This window comes from Podarcis melisellensis, assembly GCF_964234715.1.
Source record: "Podarcis melisellensis genome assembly, chromosome: 14".
NCBI lineage: Eukaryota > Metazoa > Chordata > Lepidosauria > Squamata > Lacertidae > Podarcis > Podarcis melisellensis.
Genome location: NC_138546.1, coordinates 2,110,163 through 2,130,858, shown reverse-complemented (window position 1 = coordinate 2,130,858; position 20,696 = coordinate 2,110,163). Strand labels below are relative to the sequence as shown.

The following is a 20,696-nucleotide window of genomic DNA, read 5'->3' as shown; positions in this document are numbered from 1 at the left end:
ACTGCAACACCTGTTTGCTATCAGTTTAACATTGCGTGCTGGGTTAACATTGGTGGGAATTGCATGACTGGGAAGTTCACCATAGCACTAATGGATATGGTGGGTCCACTGGTGCAGCTGGCATGCAGCATGATTGCCGGCCCCCCACTCCCTGTACACAAACTGGGGCTTAGGCCATAGAGCAACAGCCCCTTTACATAGCCCTTTCCTGTATTGAACTGCAAGCTTATTTCGACTCAGCCTGTGTTTAAATGAATTCTGCACAGTATCTAGTCTTTTAAGATGCTCAACACATAATACATATTGCCATTGTGTTGGGAAATACCATGAAATGTGACTGTTGTGCTTAGCCACAGATGCACTTAGTTTAGGACTGCACTGGCAAACTTCTCTACGAGTTTCTCTAGTTCCACGGGTTAAGTCCGATTTTCAATGTCAACAGAGCTATTAGGATTCATCCATTGTATGAGGCGCTCCTCTTGATGTCGTTTTCACTTTAGAGCTTGGTAAATAAAGTGCCCGAGACTCTGACAATTTTATGCTTTTGCCGATCTTTAAATCAAAAACAGCTGAATCGATTTAAGTACTCTTTTGTAAGAGGAAAAAATTGCATCCGGGCTGACAGGCTGTGTACCAAATTTCATCCCAAAGCGATTTCAAATGACTGAGTTATAAACCTCTATAATGAAAACAGTGACATAGCCTGAACTATTGCTGAACACAGGGTGCCTGGGTAACAATGGAGAAACATTGTGTTCCCATTGAAAGTGACGAGGAGCTGATCACCATTTCTTGCTTGGGAAACATTTCCCACCTTTCATATTACCATTTGTCTTTGGGAAAGAAAAAGAGGCGACTCTTACTTTTCATTCTGGTATTTAATTAACTTTGGCTGGAATCATTTTTCTTTTAAAATCTTTTAAATCTCAGGGGCTTTCTTATCTTGCACATCCCACCAAAACCCTCACAGACTGCTTATCTTTTCAATTCTTGGCAGGGTCAGGATATGCTTCAAGGAGTTTGGCAGTAACATGGAGTCTTGGGTCCCATCCATGCTGAGCTTGGTCTTGACTTTGCCACATGCTGTCTCAAATTTGCCTGTACTTGAAAAGTTACAGATTTTCACTGAGAGTCTGCATTCATATCTGAGCTGAGTGACAGGCCATAGTCCCTCTCTCCAAGCACTTGGTTTTGTGTGACTCCTAGAGAAGTTTTTCTATTACTGCACCAAAACTGATTTCAGCGCCTTGGTATCAGAGAGTTGCCAAAGACAACTTCACCTCTGTATCAAGTCTAGGCCTTAGGGCCACATCAAACTGGTCCAGTTTGCTTCATACTTTCTCATAGGAAAATGTATGAAAGCTGCATGGCCACCAGATTCACTGCTTGTGAATATATGTCTTACGTTCTGCCTAACCGTGCTGGGAAGCAACAGCCAGTCTTCCCATCAGATCCTCACTTGGGCATGAAAGCCGTATCTGGCTTGCACACTTTTGTCTACATGGTCGTCAGATGTGTTGCATATTTTGAAGCAGGTCCCAATTCATTAAAATACTTGCAAGTTTCTGGGCCATCAAACCTCTGATCAAAAAGACTCTGATTATGCCAAGTAAAATAATAATAATAATAATATTAATAATAATAATAATAATAATAATAATAATAATAATAATACTACTACTTTGGATCATAATACTGTAGAACTTGTTTCTGATGAAGATAGGAGAGCACAAACTATCCCTTTTTTTGGAGTTCATATATGAAATGAACAGGAAAATCATCCGCATGTTTTCTCATAAATAAGCCGCAGTGGGTTCAATGGAGCTTATGCCCAATTAAGATTGCATGGGATTGTAGTCTAAACAGGTCAACTGCAACCTTGTCATAGAGTTTATCTTAAAACTTCTTTATTCATTTACAGGAAAAGTTTTGTGCAACTCGAAAACTCGTATGCTCACCAAGAGAAATGGTTCCAATAAAAAAGTGATATTGACTTCCTTGCATTGCCCTTTCCATTCTCGTTGGCCATCATGGATATTGCCTCCCTACCAAAGTTGTCTTGACTTTAAACTTTATTCCTTTCCCATCCCATCCTCGTCAAAGAATTGATGATCAAGACAGATTGGAAATGCCGTTCATAAGCCAAGCAGACTGGGGAGAATATATAAGGGTGTTCTCTTGGACATTTACTGCGCCCTTGCAAAACTGTCATGAAAATTTACCAATGCAGACACAAGTGGGCAAGCTGCATTTTTCAAGGTCGATTTACCGTATTGTGAGCACCAATTACTTCAGATTCAAGTGAGGTTTCACACATCTGGTGTAAAAGGAATGTCTTTATAAGTTTTCTTGGAGAGAAAATGCTTTTGGCTTACATGAAACTTCTCATTGATTTTTATAAAGATCTTGATGTAAGGCTGCAGTTATTGAGGCTAAGAAAGCAATGCTCATGCCTTATATTTGATCTTTCTGTGCTTGAAAAATGTATTAGATATTGTGGGTCTTGCCATAAGCTAAACATTTATTTTCAGGAATGTCCATTTGGCATGAGATTGTGTTAGGAGAATTTTGAGATCACAAACCTCGAATATGAATACTTGCCGAAATGGATGATAGGATTAGGCCTTGCTCCTTATACTTCTATACCTTCTTTTTGTTACTTTCTAAATAAGATTTTGTCAGCCTTAGCGGAGAGGTATTTGAAATGCACACAATATTTTTGCCAGATTGGTGTATTGAATCAATTATGCTTGTAGGCAGGGGTTTAATTGCTTATTACATTTCTATCCCATCCAACGTAAGGGCTGTCGGATGAAAGGACCAGGGCTTTATTAGCCTTTAATTAAGGCAATATAGCTCACAGCTGAACTTTGAGGGGGTTGTAGGCGAAGTCTGTGGCTAGTGGGTGGGGTACACAAGCAAAGTGTTCCTGCTCCCAATCTCTGGCATCTCTCTGTAGGAATGGGAAGGAGGACCACCCCTTTTGCTTTTGAAACCCTGAAGAGCTGCTCCTAGTTAGAATAATAATAATAATAATAACAATAATAATAATAATAATAATAATTTATTTATACCCCACCCATCTGGCTGAGTTTCCCCAGCCACTCTGGGCGGCTTCCAATCAAGTGTTAAAACCAGTACAGCGTTAAATATTAAAAACTTCCCTGAACAGGGCTGCCTTCGGATGTCTTTTAAAGATAGGATAGCTGCTTATTTCCTTCACATCTGAAGGGAGGGCGTTCCACAGGGAAGGCGCCACTACCGAGCAGGCCCTCTGCCTGGTTCCCTGTAACTTGGCTTCTCGCAGTGAGGGAACCGCCAGAAGGCCCTCGGCGCTGGATCTCAGTGTCCGGGCTGAACAATGGGGGTGGAGACGCTCCTTCAGGTATACAGAACCAAGGCCGTTCATAGAAAATACTGAGCTAGATGGACCATTGTTCTGACTCATACTGAGGCAGCATTCCATCTATATTCCTGCTCATGGAATTCCCATGCAACATGGAGTTATGCCTTGGCTTGCTGGGAGAATGAAATATACAGACTGCATAGGGTGAGATGGTGATGCTCACTTCTGCTGGAGTCCACAAACACCAATGAACCATCCTCCAGATATCTGAGCATCTCCTGGTACAGCTTAGCTATAGAGCACTTTGCAGTAGAGCTGGAGAGCCCTTTGCTTCTGTGGGAAGAAAGGAGCTGAGATGCTACCCCTTAAAAAAAAGATGAGGCTTTTCAGAGACCTGGTGGGAAACACCCAGGAGCCCATCCCAAGCCTCTACTAACTCTCCATGTCTATTGGGCAGTGAGTTCTTCCATTGACTGGGAAACCAATTTAACTCTGTTCTGAATTCTTGCTTGCTATTTCTACTGAGAGAAGGCAAAGTGCTCGGTTGTGTTTCCTCCCCCCCCCCACCCCTTGTCTCCATTATAAAACAACGTTCAGCAATTTCCAGGCAGGAGAGAGATATAATTATTGTCTCTGGACTGCAGCCATTCTATCTCTGGCCTCCCAGGCCCCCAAGCAGGTAGCAGGCCACCTGTCATCCAGCTGGCTTTTCAAGGAGGAATCTTCTCATATGCCAGGCATAACCTGAGTCAGCCGTCCCCTCTGAGACCTTACCAATCATCTTCTTTAATGATTGAAAGCTGTGCTCTAGCTTGAAGACTCACTCGGGACATCCTTTCTTGGTGCTTGCCCATTTGTTGCTCCATGAGTGTAAATTGTTTAAAGAGTAACGTTCAGAAAGCTGCTCGCCTCCCCATTTCCTACTGTAAGCTCCTCACTGCATGGGGCCTTCTCTTTTCTTTTCCTGCTTTTTGATTTCTTTTATATTACTTTGAAAAATACCATGGACACCGATAGTCTATACCACAGACTGGCTGGATGCAGAGGATTGGTGGGAGTCGGCAGCAGGGAAACCCCCAAGGGAGCCCCCTGGGAAGTCGGCTCAGAGCCAGGGGATTGGTGGTGGGATGACAGTGAGGGGTCAGAGGGAGAAGGGGGGAGAGCAGATTGGGAGGAGGAAGGGTCATATGCAGAGGAGGTAACAGGGTTTAGTGAGCAGGAAGTCAGGGAGAGGACAGTTCAGACTCGGAGGCAGACGAGGGGTCTGGAGAGGTGTGGGGCCAGAACACTGAAGCCCAGGAGTCCCCCCCTCCTGCTGCAGAAGCCAGGCTTCTCCCCATCCCCTTGGTCTCCCAGGGCACACAGGGAAATGAAGTGGGCTGAAATCAGTTGTTCGCAGGCGTAGTTTGAGACTGCTTTGGAAAGACCCAGGGAAGGAGTAGCATTAATGGGTTCTGAGAAGGCAAGGCGTTCAGTCCTCACTCCTGCCTCCTCCAGGCAAGATCTGCAGAGACGGGTTGCTGGGACCACTAGACCAGAGTGCTTCTGTTTCACTTTGAAGAAAGAGTTAACTTTACTAAGTTCTGGAGATCTGTTTTTTGGGGTTTTTTGCTGCCCTACACCTGACCCGAGCCCTGGCAGCCTATTGCGTTTATCTTTGCATTATTCCATTTCTAGCCCACCTTTCTGTCATTTTATTTTTCTTCACTTATTTATTGAATTTATATACTGCCCTATACCCAGAGGTCTCGGGGCGGTTCGCAGAACAAAATCAAAACATTAAACCACAATATAGCAATACCCACTCACCACCCACCACCCACAAAAAAAACCACGTTTCAAAAGGACATAAAATGTCAATCAAATCAACCAAAGGCCTGATTAAAAATGGTACGTTTTTGCCTGGCACCTAAAGGTGTATAAGGAAGGCCCCAGGCGTACTTTCCTGGGGAGAGCATTCCACAGACAGGGAGCCACTGCACAGAAGGCCCTGTTCTCGTGTTGCCACCCTCCAGAACTCTTGAGGAGGAGGCACACAAAGAAGGACATGAAGGAAATTGGGGCTTTTAAGCCACTTTCCTGAAGGGAAGCGCCCTCTCCCCACGGCCACTAAGGGCTACTGTGGGGTTGCACTCCTTTGCTGTGACATTTGCCTGCTCCTAATCTCTGGCATCCCCAGGTGGGACTGGAATGGAAACCCACCTGTCCCCTTTGAACATCTGAAGAGCTGCTGAGATAGATGGATCAATGGGCTGATTCAGTACAAGGTAGCTTCCCATCTTTCTTTCTCATCATGGATTTCCCAGGTACCTCGATGATTTTTGTGGATTGCAGTAGGAAGAGCACAGCAGGGAGATGGGCAGCCTTTCATTTTGTCCCCTCCCTGGCAGAAAGAACTGCTCTAGCAGCAAGTTGCCCCGGGACTGCAGAGCTGTAGACTCTTAAGGCCTGCAAGTGTCTGTTGTTTCTTCATTCTGTTTTATTGCATTCTATATCATTGCCGTGGGACACAGGTGGCGCTGTGGGTTAAAGCCTCAGCGCCTAGGACTTGCTGATCGAAAGGTCGGCGGTTCGAATCCCTGCTGCGGGGTGCGCTCCCGCTGCTCGGTCCCAGCGCCTGCCAACCTAGCAGTTCGAAAGCACCTCCGGGTGCAAGTAGATAAATAGGGACCGCTTACCAGCGGGAAGGTAAACGGCGTTTCCGTGTGCAGCTCTGGCTCGCCAGAGCAGCGATGTCACACTGGCCATGTGACCCGGAAGTGTCTCCGGACAGCGCTGGCCCCTGGCCTCTTAAGTGAGATGGGCGCACAACCCCAGAGTCTGTCAAGACTGGCCCGTACGGGCAGGGGTACCTTTACCTTTACCTTTATATCATTGCCATCTGTTGCAAGCTACCTCAAGGATCGTCTGAATGAAAGGTGGGGTAGAAACCTTTCAATTTAATTAGTTAAGGTGGAGCTTCAGCTAAAGATTGAAATTGTCATGATGACGAGAAAGATGGGCAAAGGGAGCCAAAGAGACCTAGACCCAAAACAGCTCTGAGTGGCACTCCTCTTACGAAACCGAATGTGCTCACCACTCTAATTGCCAATGCCTGTCAAATAGGGCTTTCATCAGGGGGATGCCCTACCTGCATCTATAGAAAATGGCTTTCAATTTAGCAGTGGAAATTCAAGCTGCATGTCACTTTCCGGACCCATTTTCTTAACTGTGGGAGGATCGCTGTGGGGGTTTTTTTTGTGACTGTGTTGTTGCTGCAATAAGTTGGCGGCAACTGTTTATTGCTGTAAATTTTTTAGCCTGCTGTATCCTTCCCGCTGTTTTAAGACCTCGGCCATTGCTGCCTTCTTTCCCATCTCTTCCTCTTTAAGAGTGCCCAGCCCTCTCCCCTAAAGGTGCCATGGGGGAAGAAATGCTTCAAATCCCTATTAGCGCTCTGACCCTGCTGGCGCAGTTCTTGCAGATGGGCTTTGCTGAGCTGGCTGTTGGCCACTTACAGTGGCTAATTAATACAAAGCGCTGCATAGTCTCCAAGCTGCTTAGCCAGCAGGGATATCTAAAGCTCCTTTGTTCTTCGGCTTTTGTTCCATTTCAGATCTTTGCACAGAAGCATGATCCTCCAATATCCCTGAGCTCTGGAAATGGATGCAAAAAAAATTCCACTCTGCAAAGTGCAGGAGGTAGTATCCAATGTAGATTCCAGACACTGAAGCAAACTCCCGAGTGTCTGAGTTATTTTTTATTTTTAAAGATTCTAGCCCTCGCAGCTAGAAGCATGTGGGCATTTTTATTTTTTAATTGTTCAACAGGCAAGGATAGGTACCCTGGATCTACCTACTTTTCTGACCTACCTCTGTTTTTCTGTGAGTCCTCTTCTATATTTCCAGTGCTGGAAATGTGGTTTGTTGTATACCCAGTGTATTCAATAAAATTCCTTCTTCCAGGGCACTAGAAACATATGAACAGTACAAACAGGATAACAAAAAGAAAAGAAAAGAAATTATGCTACCATGAACAAATAAAATGCATGTTTTTGCAAAGTTTACTGTGGAAATTTATATGAAATTTGACAGTTGCAAAATCAGGGGTCGGAGCACGGTTGCACTTATAGCCCAGGGATGGTTTCATAAAATAATGTAATGTGTGAAGAAAATAAGCTAAATGCTAAGAAACCAAAGTCCCTCGTGGACTGGATAATCTTGACATTTAATATGGCTTTGCATGTAGTCATAAAACATTACTGACTCCTTGAGTTTTTGTGAGTTACTCCCTGATGAGAGGCGCCTTGAAGCAGCCCATGCTGGAAGTCAGAACGTTCCATGTTATCCCATATCTCATAACAAGAAATCAACCTCTGGGTTGGATCTCCACCATCATCATTGATCTTGTGTGGATTATGGATCTTTCTCTGTCTGCAAAAAACGATGCTTGGTTTCCTGCTCGAACTACCGCTTACTGGGCTTGTGGTACCATCAAGCATTGTTACTGATGGCTCCCTTGGGTTGTGTGAAAGCCAGCAGTTCACAAGGGGAGTGTAACCATGAGTTTTGTGTCCTTTTAAAGGAATACTGCAAGGGGCGATGGGATAACTACTTTGCCTGCAAAGGACTGCTTGCTCCTGTGCAAGATGGCCTGTTGGCGGATACCATCTGGAGAGGCCCTTCTCTCAGAAGCCATGAATCCTCAGTTGGGGTGCCTTGGCTTTGCAGTGTCTTATCCACTTGGCACCCATTTTTAGGAGTTTTGTTTGCCTGAGCCTTCAGGGTCACTTAATTTGTGCTGGGTTTCCCCTCCCTCGGCTGTTCAGTTTGGTGCCCTCTTCCCATTTTTTAGCCAACAATCATTTTTTGGTTTTGCAATTTGTTTGTACTTGCAACATGCCTTGAAAATGATGGTCAATAGTCTTGATCAGGGAAATGGGAATGGCAGGTCTTTGTTCCCCACTGAAGTGGGCACAGAGGTCAAGGATTCTAATATCAGTGTGGGGTAATAGTTAGAGCAGTGTTTCCCAAACTTTTTTGGGCAACGGCACACCTGTTTACTGAAAAAAAATCTCACGGCACACCACCATTAAAGCCCCGCCCCGTGACGTCAGCGCGCAGCGTCACGCCGGGAGGGACGCACGAAAGTGAAAGTTTTTTCCCTCCCCCTTGCCGGGGAACCTCCAAGCTTTGGGGGTGGGAGGAGGCAGCAGAGCGAGGGACTGAGGGACGGCGGCAACTGAGGCGGCGGCGGCTGTTGTGGTGGTGGCGGCGATAGCGGGCGGAGGAGGGGGCGGCGGCGGGGCTTGAGGAGCCGTCGCCGGGAGTTGCTGCTGCTGTTGTTGCTGCTGCTGCCCGGACATGCCGGCCTCCTCCTCCTCCGCTGTCTCGCGCTCCTCCCTTTTGCACGCGCTGCCCCGCCACTCGGCACCACCACCGCGGAGCCGCCCCCGGCTCGACGCGGATCCTCGCCGCCGCCGCCTCTCACCGCCCGACTCGCCCGCCTCCCTCCCACGGCACACCAGCCAATGTCTGACGGCACAGTAGTGTGCCGCGGAACACCGGTTGGGAAACACTGAGTTAGAGCATTGGATTAGGATCTGCAAGATATCAGGATTCACTTGGCCATAAAGCTTACTGGGTGAGCCAGTCACTCACTCACTCTCAGCCTGAGCTACTTACCTAACCTAGTGCTCTCAGTGTTCATGGCACTAAATAGAGGTCCTTGCCCCAAAGATCATACAAATTATAATTCAACTCAGGGGAAATAACAGAGGAAGGGGAGGTGACGGGGTAGACAGGGAACCAATGTGTGATTCTCTCCACTGAAAAGAAAAAGGGCATGTCTGACTATATTCCAAGGAACATTTCCCAAGTGTGATGTTGTCTAAATGACGAAGGAAAAAATAACTTCCCATCCTCTCCACAGGTTGGTGTTATAGGAGAGGAAGAGGAATGGATAACTTTGTGCGAAGTGGAGAAAGAATCAGATGCTCAGATGCTGGAGATCCCAAACCTCACGCCTTATACTCATTACAGGTGAGAACAGCAAGTAATTAATTGCTGCGCCAACATGCTACCAAGTGTCAGCGAGGGGCAGCTTCCCAGCCTGCAGGCAGCTGGTGGGAGGAATGATGGAGGAAAATTTACACCTTGAAAGCGTTTGCACTTCAACGACCCCACTTGATGTATTTTAATTGTCACCTTCACGTAGCAAAATAATTAATCAATCTGGCAATGGGAGCAAGGTATGTAAAGTGCACTGCTAAATAGTGCCGTTGAATAACTGAACACATACCTGATGCAGATTTTGTCTAGACTAAAAGTTGCACCAGTTCAATTAAAATTGATCTTGTTTCGTTTGTGGGGAAGCTGAACTGAAATTGGCTGAATGCTCATTATATCACTTTGGCTTGATTCAGTGGCTGAAGTCAGTATAACTCAGTTTTCTTTTCTTCTCACCCCAACCCCATCATTCTACTTAAATGAACTCAGGGGTGTTGCAGAACCAAACAAGACTCCCATCAATGTCAAGTGCCGTCAATAAGAGGGACACCCCACTCCTAATTTAATTTAACAATTCTGCCTGCCCTTCTTTGACTATATTTGAACATTCCTCCTCCTTAGCCTGTGAAGCTGCCCCAGAAATGCGGATTTAAGGAGCAATAACTTTTCTGAAGCTAAGCAGGTCTGGGTCTGGTTGGTGCCTGAGAGGCATTATTCCCAGGCTTTGGTAACAAAACAAACCAAAGCTTTGGTGCAAAACTGGGGTGGAAACACTTTTAAACTGCTGCTTTGTTTATTGTTGTTGCTTTTTAACCTCTTGTTTACTATATTTGTTTTTGCCTTAATTTTTGTCCTGCAAATGTCTTTACATCAAAGGGCAGGCTTCACTTTCACCAGGTAGACAGATAAATGCAAATCAAACACTCCAGCGCATTTACTTTTAAATAACCTCACCATTTCAATATAAAATTATATTATGACGTATTTCAATATAAAATGACATTTGGAAAAAAATACATAGAAGGTTAGCTGCATATTAGCGTGGCACCACAAAAGCAGGCAACCAGTGGCACTTTCATCAGCCTCACTTCCCTTCTCACCTCCTGCCTCTCAGCCACCACTGTTTATTTCACAATAAATGTGTTAGGACTTAAAAGTGCCATGGGCTTTTTTTGTTGTTCCTGATCTAAGAGAGTCTCTGGAAAGTATTTGCAAATGCAATAAGGTTGCTGATAGCATTTCCCTTGTTCGTACTTATTCCTCAGCATCAACTTAATGTGTCCCTCTTGACAAGGCATTTCGGTCTAAATAAGTTATATCAAATGGCGAGGAACAAGGGCAAAGGTCTGTAATGTTGCTATTTTAGCAAGTACTCTTCACAATAGAACATTGTTGCCTAAAAGCATTCTGAGATCCTGGAGTGGAGGAGTTTTTAGCAGCTGTGAGTCACGTTCCCACGATTCAGAAAATAGGCCTGGTGTATGTTTGACCAGATTCAGTTATTTATATAAGTCATCTGCTGCATTCATATATGCTTCTGATAAAGGTAAGTGTTGGGACAGAAGTGGTGAGAGAGTTCTTCATAGAGGAAAATGGAGCACTTCTTTGTAAGGAACAAGCGAGCACCAGAAAATAGAAACAGCCTTTCTTTCTGGCTTATTTCATTCCAGCTCAACACCTTTGCTACTTTTACAGTAATGCATATGCATTTCCTTGGCTCTGTAGCCCCAGCCTTTGAGTTGAAGTTGGGTGAAATTTTTCATCATCATAATAGATTGCGTTAACAGCACTTTTGGATGTTTATGAGACCAAATGAATAATGTCACCTGGGAACAGGCATGAAGGAATATGCTGGGGAATAGCTCTGACTGACCTACTTGCTTATCATACTTAAAAGCTGTTCCTGCTTCATTTCCCTGTATCAGATTGCCACACAGGAGCAGGACAGGAGGGTGGGCAGGCAGGGGGACAGCTGCTGGCAATGCTACCTGGGTGCACTGCTTGATGAGAAGTCCATTATACGACACTAGCTAACCCAACGTAAGAGTCTGCTCTGATCCATCCATTACACTTTTGCAAATTGATCTCCAAACTGAATTTCTTCCCTCACATTCGCCATCCTTTTGAGCCCTCTGAAGCTATTGTGTGACTGTCCATAAGATGATGAAATGAGTCGCGTCTCCCAAATGCCACTTGGGCTTATCAGCTCCATCATCTTGCCAGGTCTTGGCACGGCATTCCTACATGATGAAAAGGTGGGAGGGAATAGAAAGCACTAATTATTGGACTTAGACTGCATCTTTGTCAAATGTGCTTCTTTTGTACTGTGCCCTGTCAGAGTTTGTGAAATTAATGGTGTTGTTTTGCTTAATGCATTTTCCTTTAATGCACTTCCTTAACGAGATCTGAGCAGATAGACTAATGGCATTACACAAGCTTGCACAACCTTTCTTCAATCCCAGTCTTTTAATGCCAGAAAGCCAGCAGTCAGCAGGGACAAGTTGAGCAGCTAACGTGTTAGCACAAGGAAGCATGAACGGACAGTCTCTCCTGTCTTTTTGTTATGATGGCCGTATGCACCTCTAATGCCTTTTCTAAAACTGGTGCCATCACAAGGAGGAGTGATTGCTGTCATAATTTGGAACAAATGGGATTGGTTTTGATCCAAGTGTTCATATTTGGAAATCTTGCATCAAAGGCAAGCTATTTGTTCCACATCAGTGGTGTTTGGGCAGGGATCATTAGGGAAGTCTTTGGCAATGGACTCATTCCAGAGAAAGTTGCTCAAACCTAAATGGATTTAAGGATACGGTTGCTTCTTTCTGGATTCAACTCGATGTGATAGCCACATTTGCAAAGAGAAGGGAAGCAACCTCTAATTGGTTTAATCAGTGGGTTAACCAACTAAAGCTTTAGGTAATGATGGCCGGTTCTAATTGGGGAGAACAAATTTTAATCAGGGAGGCTGAGAGTCAAACTCACCCTTGTTCATTTTTAGATGCTGTTTGGTCTTCGTGTGAAACTGTAATAAAGAATGAAATAATGAAGAATGAAACAGGGAAATATTCAGGTGCTGAGGGGAAACAAACCATGACCTCTGGCTCAGCTTGTCATCCCAACTAGGAATCCTGGTTAGTTTTGCTCCAACAAACCATAAGCCAAGAACAAACCTTGGCCACAGTTGGTGGCATGTTGAGAGTGAAATTTTAGAAACTAAAATTTCTGTAATTACTTGAAAGCCCAAACAAGAAATCTGCCATTTTCTTATATTGCACTTTCCAGTATCTGTTTTTTGACCTGCTCAGTGGGCTGTCATTATCATTCTTTCAGTCTGAGTTATCTGATCAAAAAGAATCTATTTGCCCCTTGAAAATCTCACAGTTGTAGCAGAGCAAGGAACATATGTCACCTGCCATTTATCTTTGACCAATGCTACTGTCAGTCACTTTAAAAAAATCAGTTTGATGAAAAGGATTTCCAGAGGTTCTGTTTTCAACCCTACGTGGCTCTTCTAAATCTTTCTGTACACTTTCTGTTTGTTCCTCTCTGTGTCCTTCAGGTTCAGGATGAGGCAGGTGAATGTGGTCGGGCAAAGTCCGCTCAGCCAGCCGTCGCGCGTCATCCAAACTCTCCAGGCACCGCCAGACGTTGCGCCAGGGAGTGTGACTGTGCGCACAGCCAGTGAGACCAGCTTGTGGGTCCGCTGGGTGGTAAGTTGATTGTAACAAGACAGCGCAGGAGGAGGAACAACATTCAAACTTTTCCCTTAGGCAAGGAGTCCAAAACTCACAAATGACTTTTCCAGAGAAAGCCATTTATTTCCTTTTTCCCAAGCACTGCGGTCATATCTGAAGCTCCACATTTCTGGCTATATGCCAGGATAGGATGTGCTCACTAATGGACCAACCAATAAAAGCATAGCAAGGAATTATAAATGTGATATAATTGGAATAGACCAGATGCTGCCTCTTGTTTGTTTATGTTGATGTGTTTCTGAAGAAATGCCATGAAATTTGGTTCATTGTGTAGCCACTTTCATCCTAAGTTACTGAAATTGCAAAGAGATTTTTTTCCCCTACACAGAAAGAAACAGTGCCAATGTGGAGGTTATATCCATGTGATAGATTGCAGAGCTAAGTGATTAACTCTGGAATCGGGTGATAAATTGCAGGGCCATTGATAAATGAATTTATCATGTGGCTCTGACTGCTGTACCCACCCCTCAGCCTATCTGACTGAAATCCATTCAATTATTCCAGTTTCCTCTGCTATTCCACTCCAAACAGCCTTCCCAAGGATATTTCTTCCTGGTTATCTTCTCAGCACCCAGTGGATGCTCCCAGAGGTTCATATGTAAGGCGGGAACTGCTGCAGCTCGTCTGGCAATCAGGAAAACATTCTGTGCATACGTTTCCTGAATGCTCAGAACCCCTTTGAATTCTCCAAGTCATCAGGGCATTCCTATAACAACAGGGAATAAATGTCTGCTCGTATTTGGCATCTGGTCTTGGGAGCTTGCTGCTCAAGGGAGAACAAGCTGCAGATCCTGCCAGGTGCACCCAAGCTTTGGGTGTGTGCCGAAAGTAGCTCTTTGGATCCCAGTCAAAGAGGCGGGAAGTTATTGTAAGCAGAGAAGATGGATGAATGGGCAGAGAGCCAGCGAGGCAGGCAAAGATGAAAGGGGCGTATCATGTGACTTTGCAATTAACTGCATTAATATTGTTGCTGGCCATTTGTGCATCTCTGATAATGGTCCAGAAAGAACTATCAGCTCCGGAGATTTTTACACCCATGAATTAAAGCCTCATTTATGGGCCAATGAGACAAAAAAGAAAGAAGGAAGAAAGGAGAATATTCTGTGCTTCCTGAGTTGAGGAGCAAAGACAGATTTGCCTATCTGCAACGCGCTTGCAAGTTGTGGCAATGTTGAGCTGATCCTGTGCAGGGTTGGGATTCCCATCATTCCCCTTCCACTGAAGTAGATATGGACATGACTGATCCACTCCAGGGCTGGCCACTGCAGCCTTAACACCAAGGCCCTAAATGCATACAGTCGGAATCAGTTCTGGAAGTCCATTCGACTTCCAAAACGTTTGGAAACCCCAAGCATGGCTTCTGATCGGCTGCAGGAAGCTGTGGGAGCCCCGTCAGACATTCAGCCTCCAAAATAACATTTGAAAACCGGAACACCCACTTCCGGGTTTCGATCGTCTGGGAGCCAATTTGTTTGGGAGCCAAGTCATTCGAGATCCAAGGTACGACTGTACTGGTGCCAAGTTCAATGTTCACGGTCCACAAGTGAACAAAATATTACAGTGCAACATTTTCCTGTTCAGGTGCCAGCTAGCTAGGTGTGCCCTGTTCCAGAATATTCCATTTCATTCCACCTCTCCCTCATGTGCTCCTTTTGGGAGGGGAGGGGCGGTGTCCGCCTGTCAATGAACATTCAACATTCTTTGGTCACTGAGCACTCTCACTCCTCATTAGCGTATTATTGGGTTTCCCCCCTAAATTCCTGCAAACCCCCCTAAAAAAACAAAACCTTCCAGATACCTCCCTCGGGATCCATAAAAGGGCTGTTAGTATATGGTGTTTCTTCCTGTTTGTGCCAATTGAAAGATCTGACCCAATGTGGGTAACAAATGTCACCGAAGACCACACCCTGCGCTTTTAAACCTCCATCTTGCCCATCACTAACATGCCACCCTTTTCCTCCATGTCTAGCCATTGCCTGACTCCCAGTACAATGGGAACCCAGAGTCAGTGGGTTACAGGATCAAATACTGGTGTGTGGATGTGCAGCCTCTGATACTGACAAAGGTAATCAATGATCGCTTGGAGAGGGAGCACACCATCGAGGATCTAGAGGAGTGGACAGAATACGAGCTGCAGATCCAAGCTTTCAACGCCATTGGGGCAGGACCCTGGAGCGAGGTGATGCGAGGTCGTACGCGGGAGTCAGGTAGGTTGTGTGGGACGACTCTCGGTGATTGCTAAACTCCTAAAATGATATCTGCTTTTCCTTCTGATTTTACACTGGCCTGCTGCTGGCTTGTTTAATGTATTTATATCCTGCCTTTCTCCCAAGCTGGAATTCGTGGCTGCTTCCACTGTTTAAAGACATCGTTATGAAGTACAAAGTAATTAGATGACATGAAAACAATGGTTACAATACTTTAAAGCACGCTTAGAACCAGCATTAGAGTACAGTTTGCCCTGACAGAGCCCAGTGGTCAGCACAGTCTGCACTTCAGTTTCTAAAGACCTGTCTGAAAATGAGGATCTTAGCCTGCTGGCAGAGGGATGGAAAAAAGGGAGCCAGTCTATTCTCCCTTGGAAGGGAATCTCGCCATCTGGGAGCAGCCACAGAAAATGCATTCTCTCTGTCTCTTGTGTGGCTACTAAGTGTGTTGATGGGACTGAGAGAAGATGCTTATCTGAGGATCTTAGCACCCAGGCAAGTTCATACAGGGAGACATGATCTTTCAGGTAGCCTGGGCCCAATGCAAGCTGACATTGGATTTGTTGCTGTTGTTGTTTAGTCATTTAGTCGTGTCCGACTCTTCATGATCCCCTGGACCAGAGCACGCCAGGCACTCCTGTCTTCCACTGCCTCCCCAGTTTAGTCAAACTCATGCTGGTAGCTTCGAGAACACTGTCCAGCCATCTCGTCCTCTGTCGTCCCCTTCTCCTTGTGCCCTCCATCTTTCCCAAAATCAGGGTCTTTTCCAGGGAGTCTTCTCTTCTCATGAGGTGGCCAAAGTATTGGAGCCTCAGCTTCACGATCTGTCCTTCCAGTGAGCACTCTGGGCTGATTTCTTTAAGAATGGATACGTTTGACGTCTCCTCCAGCACCATAATTCAAAAGCATCAATTCTTGGCAATCAGCCTTCTTTATGGTCCAGCTCTAAATTCCATACATCACTACTGGGAAAACCATAGCTTTAACTATACGGACCTTTGTTGGCAAGGTGATGTCTCTGCTTTTTAAGATGCTGTCTAGGTTTGACATTGCTTTTCTCCCAAGAAGCAGGTGTCTTTTAATTTCGTGGCTGCTGTCACCATCTGCAGTGATCATGGAGCCCAAGAAAGTAAAATCTCTCACTGCCTCCATTTCTTCCCCTTCTATTTGCCAGGAGGTGATGGGATCAGTGGCCATGATCTTCGTTTTTTTGATGTTGAGCTTCAGAACATACTTTGCGCTCTCCTCTTTCACCCTCATTAAAAGGTTCTTTAATTCCTCCTCACTTTCTGCCATCAAGGTTGTGTCATCTGCATATCTGAGGTTGTTAATATTTCTTCCAGCAATCTTAATTCTGGCTAGGGATTCATCCAGCCCAGCCTTTCGTATGATGAATTCTGCATATAAGTTAAATAAGCAGGGAGACAATATACAGCCTTGTCGCACTCCTTTCCCAATTTTGAACCAATCAGTTGTTCCATATCCAGTTCTAACTGAAGCTTCTTGTCCCACATAAAGATTTTTCAGGAGACAGATGAGGTGATCAGGCACTCCCATTTCTTTAAGAACTTACCATAGTTTGCTGTGGTCAACATTGGATTTATTATTTATTTATTTCACTTCTTTGGATATAAATGTATATAAAAGTCTCACAGCAACTTAGCAATATGTTTATGCATTGAGGGCGCTTTTATATAAGTCATATGCAGCTCCCTGATGCAGACGCGGCGCTCCAGGGCACAACCTTCCTTCTTGCCCAGGGGGCAATAAGACGGAACCTGGAGTGCAAGAGACTAAGGCACAAAGTTTAGCTTTGTATCTCTGCTGTTGAAAGCCATTTGAAAACCTTACTAGAGGTGTCAATAATAAATGTGGATTAGACAAATTCATGGAGGATAAGGCTGCCAATGGCTATGTTTTACCTCCAGTGTCAGAATCAGTTGGCTTCTGATACCAGTTGCTGGCAATTGCAAGTAAGGAGAGCGCGACTGTGCTCAGCTGCTGCTTGCAGGCTTCCCAGAGGCATTTGATTTATCACTGTCAATCGTGGACTTTGGTCTGATCCAGCAAAGCTCTTCGAAAACTACACAATACATACAAATTCATGGAAAAAAAGAGCCCTGAAATTTGTAAATGAAACTCCTGCACAGGAGATAGGAATTTTGTGCAGAGGACTGCATGTGAGGGGTGGTTGAGCTGAACCAGTTACCTTGTGGCCATTTTCTTGTGTTCAGCATCATCCCTCCGGGTCCCAGATACATCATTACCTTTGCTTGATGGCCTCAGCAGTAAGGAATCCTGACCAGAACAGTGACTCACTCATAGATGCAGTGGGTAGCCTCTTTGGAGGGTGAGTCATTCTGCCTCTTGCCCGCATTGGAGGTGATTGGATCATTCATTCAGTCCCAGTGCAAAGAGACAGCAGAACTCCCTATTCCATTTTTGCTGATTTACTGGGAGGCTGATGAAAAGGAGGCCACCTAGAGCCTCGTAGGAGCCTTTAATTATGAAATCAATTTCTTTCTCATTGCATGCTAGCAGCCCTCTCAAGCTGCAGAGAATTTGCTCAGGGAATGACAGGTACCGACTTCCTCAGCTACTAGTTATTAGAACCTTTGGGCGGCCAGGGAGGGCGGGCACAGAGAAATGGGTTTCAAAATGCATCTATTATTTTGCTTTCTACAACGTCTGCCAGCACATCTCTCAGCAGCAAACATTTCACCTCTTGTAATCTGGGAACGTGCTTACTTGGGTGGTCCAGGTTTTGCAAGGAGAAATCTCCACCAGGCAAGGCTCTGGGACTCCTGCCCAGCGGCAGCAAGGCGAGGGATAAGCAATGCTCGCTCATTAGCATCTGTGGAAGGTAGTTATTAAGCTGTTATCTAGATAACTTCAAGCAAAGCTCCTCTCTCTCAGCTCCAGCCCACATGCATCCGACGTAATTTACCTTTCTGCTACGGGTGAATAATTGAGCGGAGTGACCTTTCTTGAATTAAGTATTCAACAGTGAAAGTAAATCACCGTCTTCACTAACCTGCACAATGAGCAAGGGTTGTGTTTGCAATTTGTCTCCATAATCATAGAGGGGCTGCCCATTGCTACTGCATGGTTAAGGCTGGGTCCCATTTATCACTTTAAACAAGATTTCAGCCTTTTTTCTTGTTATAAACAGCTCAGCATCCCCAAATTTGCATATTTTCATTAGTGCTGGGGTAAGGGTTCAATTAAAGCCAGAGGAGCCGTGGCAGGATGCAGAAGCGAGGGAGAGTTGGTGAGGGTGACAATGACAAATAAGTATGATGCACCGATACCCATTTCACATAATCAGTGCACCACATGACCCGTTTCAAGCATCTCTATGGGGTCAGTAGAAAACAGCTAGGTTTATGGGCACGCCAGTCCCCCAAGCACTTAAGCAGGAGTTTGTGGAGTTAATCAGATCTAATTGTGCTCAATGGCCATCATATTTACTCAGGCATGCATTCCATAGATTTCAGTGAGATGTGCAGTAACCATATGGCCACTTTGCCATGTGCCAAACTCCACATTCTTAATACGTCTATTTTTTTTTAAAAAAAGAAAACAAATTATGAGTTGATCTTTAGTGTTCAGTCACATCACATGCTTCAAGGAGGCAAGAGCCCATAATCCTAACCCTACCACCCCCACCCCCATTCTGGATTCTGAGGGATTGCAAAGACAATCAACACTATCAAGACAAAACTGTTCCCACAACACCCAGTTGTCCAGGAGGAACTGGAGCAGCCCATCATTTGTATGCATATTTGCCAGTCTAAGCAGCGAGAGGCAATAGCTGGTCTTAGAAAGGAGGCGAGTCTCTCTAGATCTGCATCTTCTTCAAAGGAAAGGAGTCTTCTTCATTCAAGAGTGTGTGCCTAGCATACGGGAAGCCCCAGCTTTGATCCTTTCTTCAGTTGAAATAAAAGGTGGCTTTTGAAGGGCTGGAAGAATCTCCTTTCCAAAACCCTTAATAACTGCAGTTTGAGGCTTGCCATTAGTCTCAGGAAAGCTAGATAGGGATATTGCTGCTGTTTTTTACCAGTAAAAGGAAGGTTCTCATTTGAGGGATGGCAGGAGAAGTGGCAGAAAGAAGATAAGCAATTTAGTCACCCAACCCATTCAGGACAGGACTTGGGATTACAGGTAGCTGGATATTTATGTATTATTTTTTAGCAATTTATATCCTGCCCTTTGTACATAGACCTCAGGATGAGTTACAACAGAAAAAAGTAAATTTGCAGGTGCAATCTGGGTAAATATATGGGGTTCCTGCCTTAGGAAAATCAATAATTCCTTTATTCAAAAGGAAAATGTCCTTGCAGGCACCTGGGTTGGCGGTAGCTGAGCTTCAAATATGGCATCTTTGGCAATCACACATAGCCGAGTAAGATTGTCTTTCATGTCTTAACAGTGAGTCCACTCACTGTGGACGTCCTTCCACAGTGGGGACAAAGGTTTCCGGGCAGGAGTTGATCACATGAGGCTTTGCCAAGTGTGCCTTCCTCTTAGTGCGTTTCTCCCTTTCGTCCTGAGTATGAGCGTCTTCAAAGTCCATGACACCTTTGGTCAAGGCTGTTCTCCAACTGGAGCGCTCGCAGGCCAGTGATTCCCAGTTGTTGATGTTTATACTACATTTTTAAAGATTTTCCTTGGGAGAGTCTTTAAGCCTCTTTTGTTGACCATCAGCATTACGCTTTCCATTTTTAAGTTGAGAATAGAGTAGTTGCTTATCTACTGGTATTAACCTAATTGCCTGCTGCAGTTTATATATGCTACTCTTATTCCAGAGCTTGTGTTTGGGCAAAAGCACACACTTTTGCAACACACTTGAAAGATTGGTGGAACTGCTAGACACATGGCCATATTTTAATGGGCAGCCTTCAAAGCCCTGCTGCCACTACACCTTGAATCAAAAGCTGCAGCTTAGCAGGTTACTAGAAAGCAATACTGCGGTGCACAAACTGAGCTGCATCCTGAATATCAGTTTACAAAGCTCTGAACAGCTTGACCCTCGCCTCTGAATGTGGCCGTGATAATCTAATAGCTGACTTTATCAACTATGTAGCTGTGGATATGCGCTATCTGGGGGCCAGTACATATAAGGGCAGCAGGGACACCATGCATCAGAAATGAATTATGGTGTGAAATAGAGGAGATTTTTTTATTAAAAAAAAAGAAGAAGTACCCATGAGAAGGTTCTGTTCATACAGTGGCGTTCCTATTAACTCTGACTTGAACTATGCCATATTCTAGGACTCCTTCCACTGGAAGAGCAATAGAAGGAGTTAAGAACCAAAGAACTTAAAAAGAGCCTGCTGGAATAGGTCCATCTAGCCCAGCATCCTGTTATCACAATGGCCAACCAGATGCCTGCAACAGA

The 20,696-nt window shown here is 45.0% G+C and overlaps 1 protein-coding gene across 6 annotated transcripts in view; it reads left to right on the top strand.

Annotated features, from left to right (window-relative positions):
* Window positions 1-20,696, top strand: part of SDK1 (sidekick cell adhesion molecule 1) — a 597,718-nt gene that overhangs the window by 474,084 nt on the left and 102,938 nt on the right. For all 6 annotated transcript variants that reach the window (XM_081889040.1, XM_081889039.1, XM_081889043.1 and 3 more), the window contains exons 24-26: window positions 9,257-9,366; window positions 12,893-13,043; window positions 15,058-15,295. In XM_081889040.1, coding sequence (XP_081745166.1) covers window positions 9,257-9,366; window positions 12,893-13,043; window positions 15,058-15,295 — 499 coding nt within the window. The remainder of the gene's footprint in view (window positions 1-9,256; window positions 9,367-12,892; window positions 13,044-15,057; window positions 15,296-20,696) is intronic.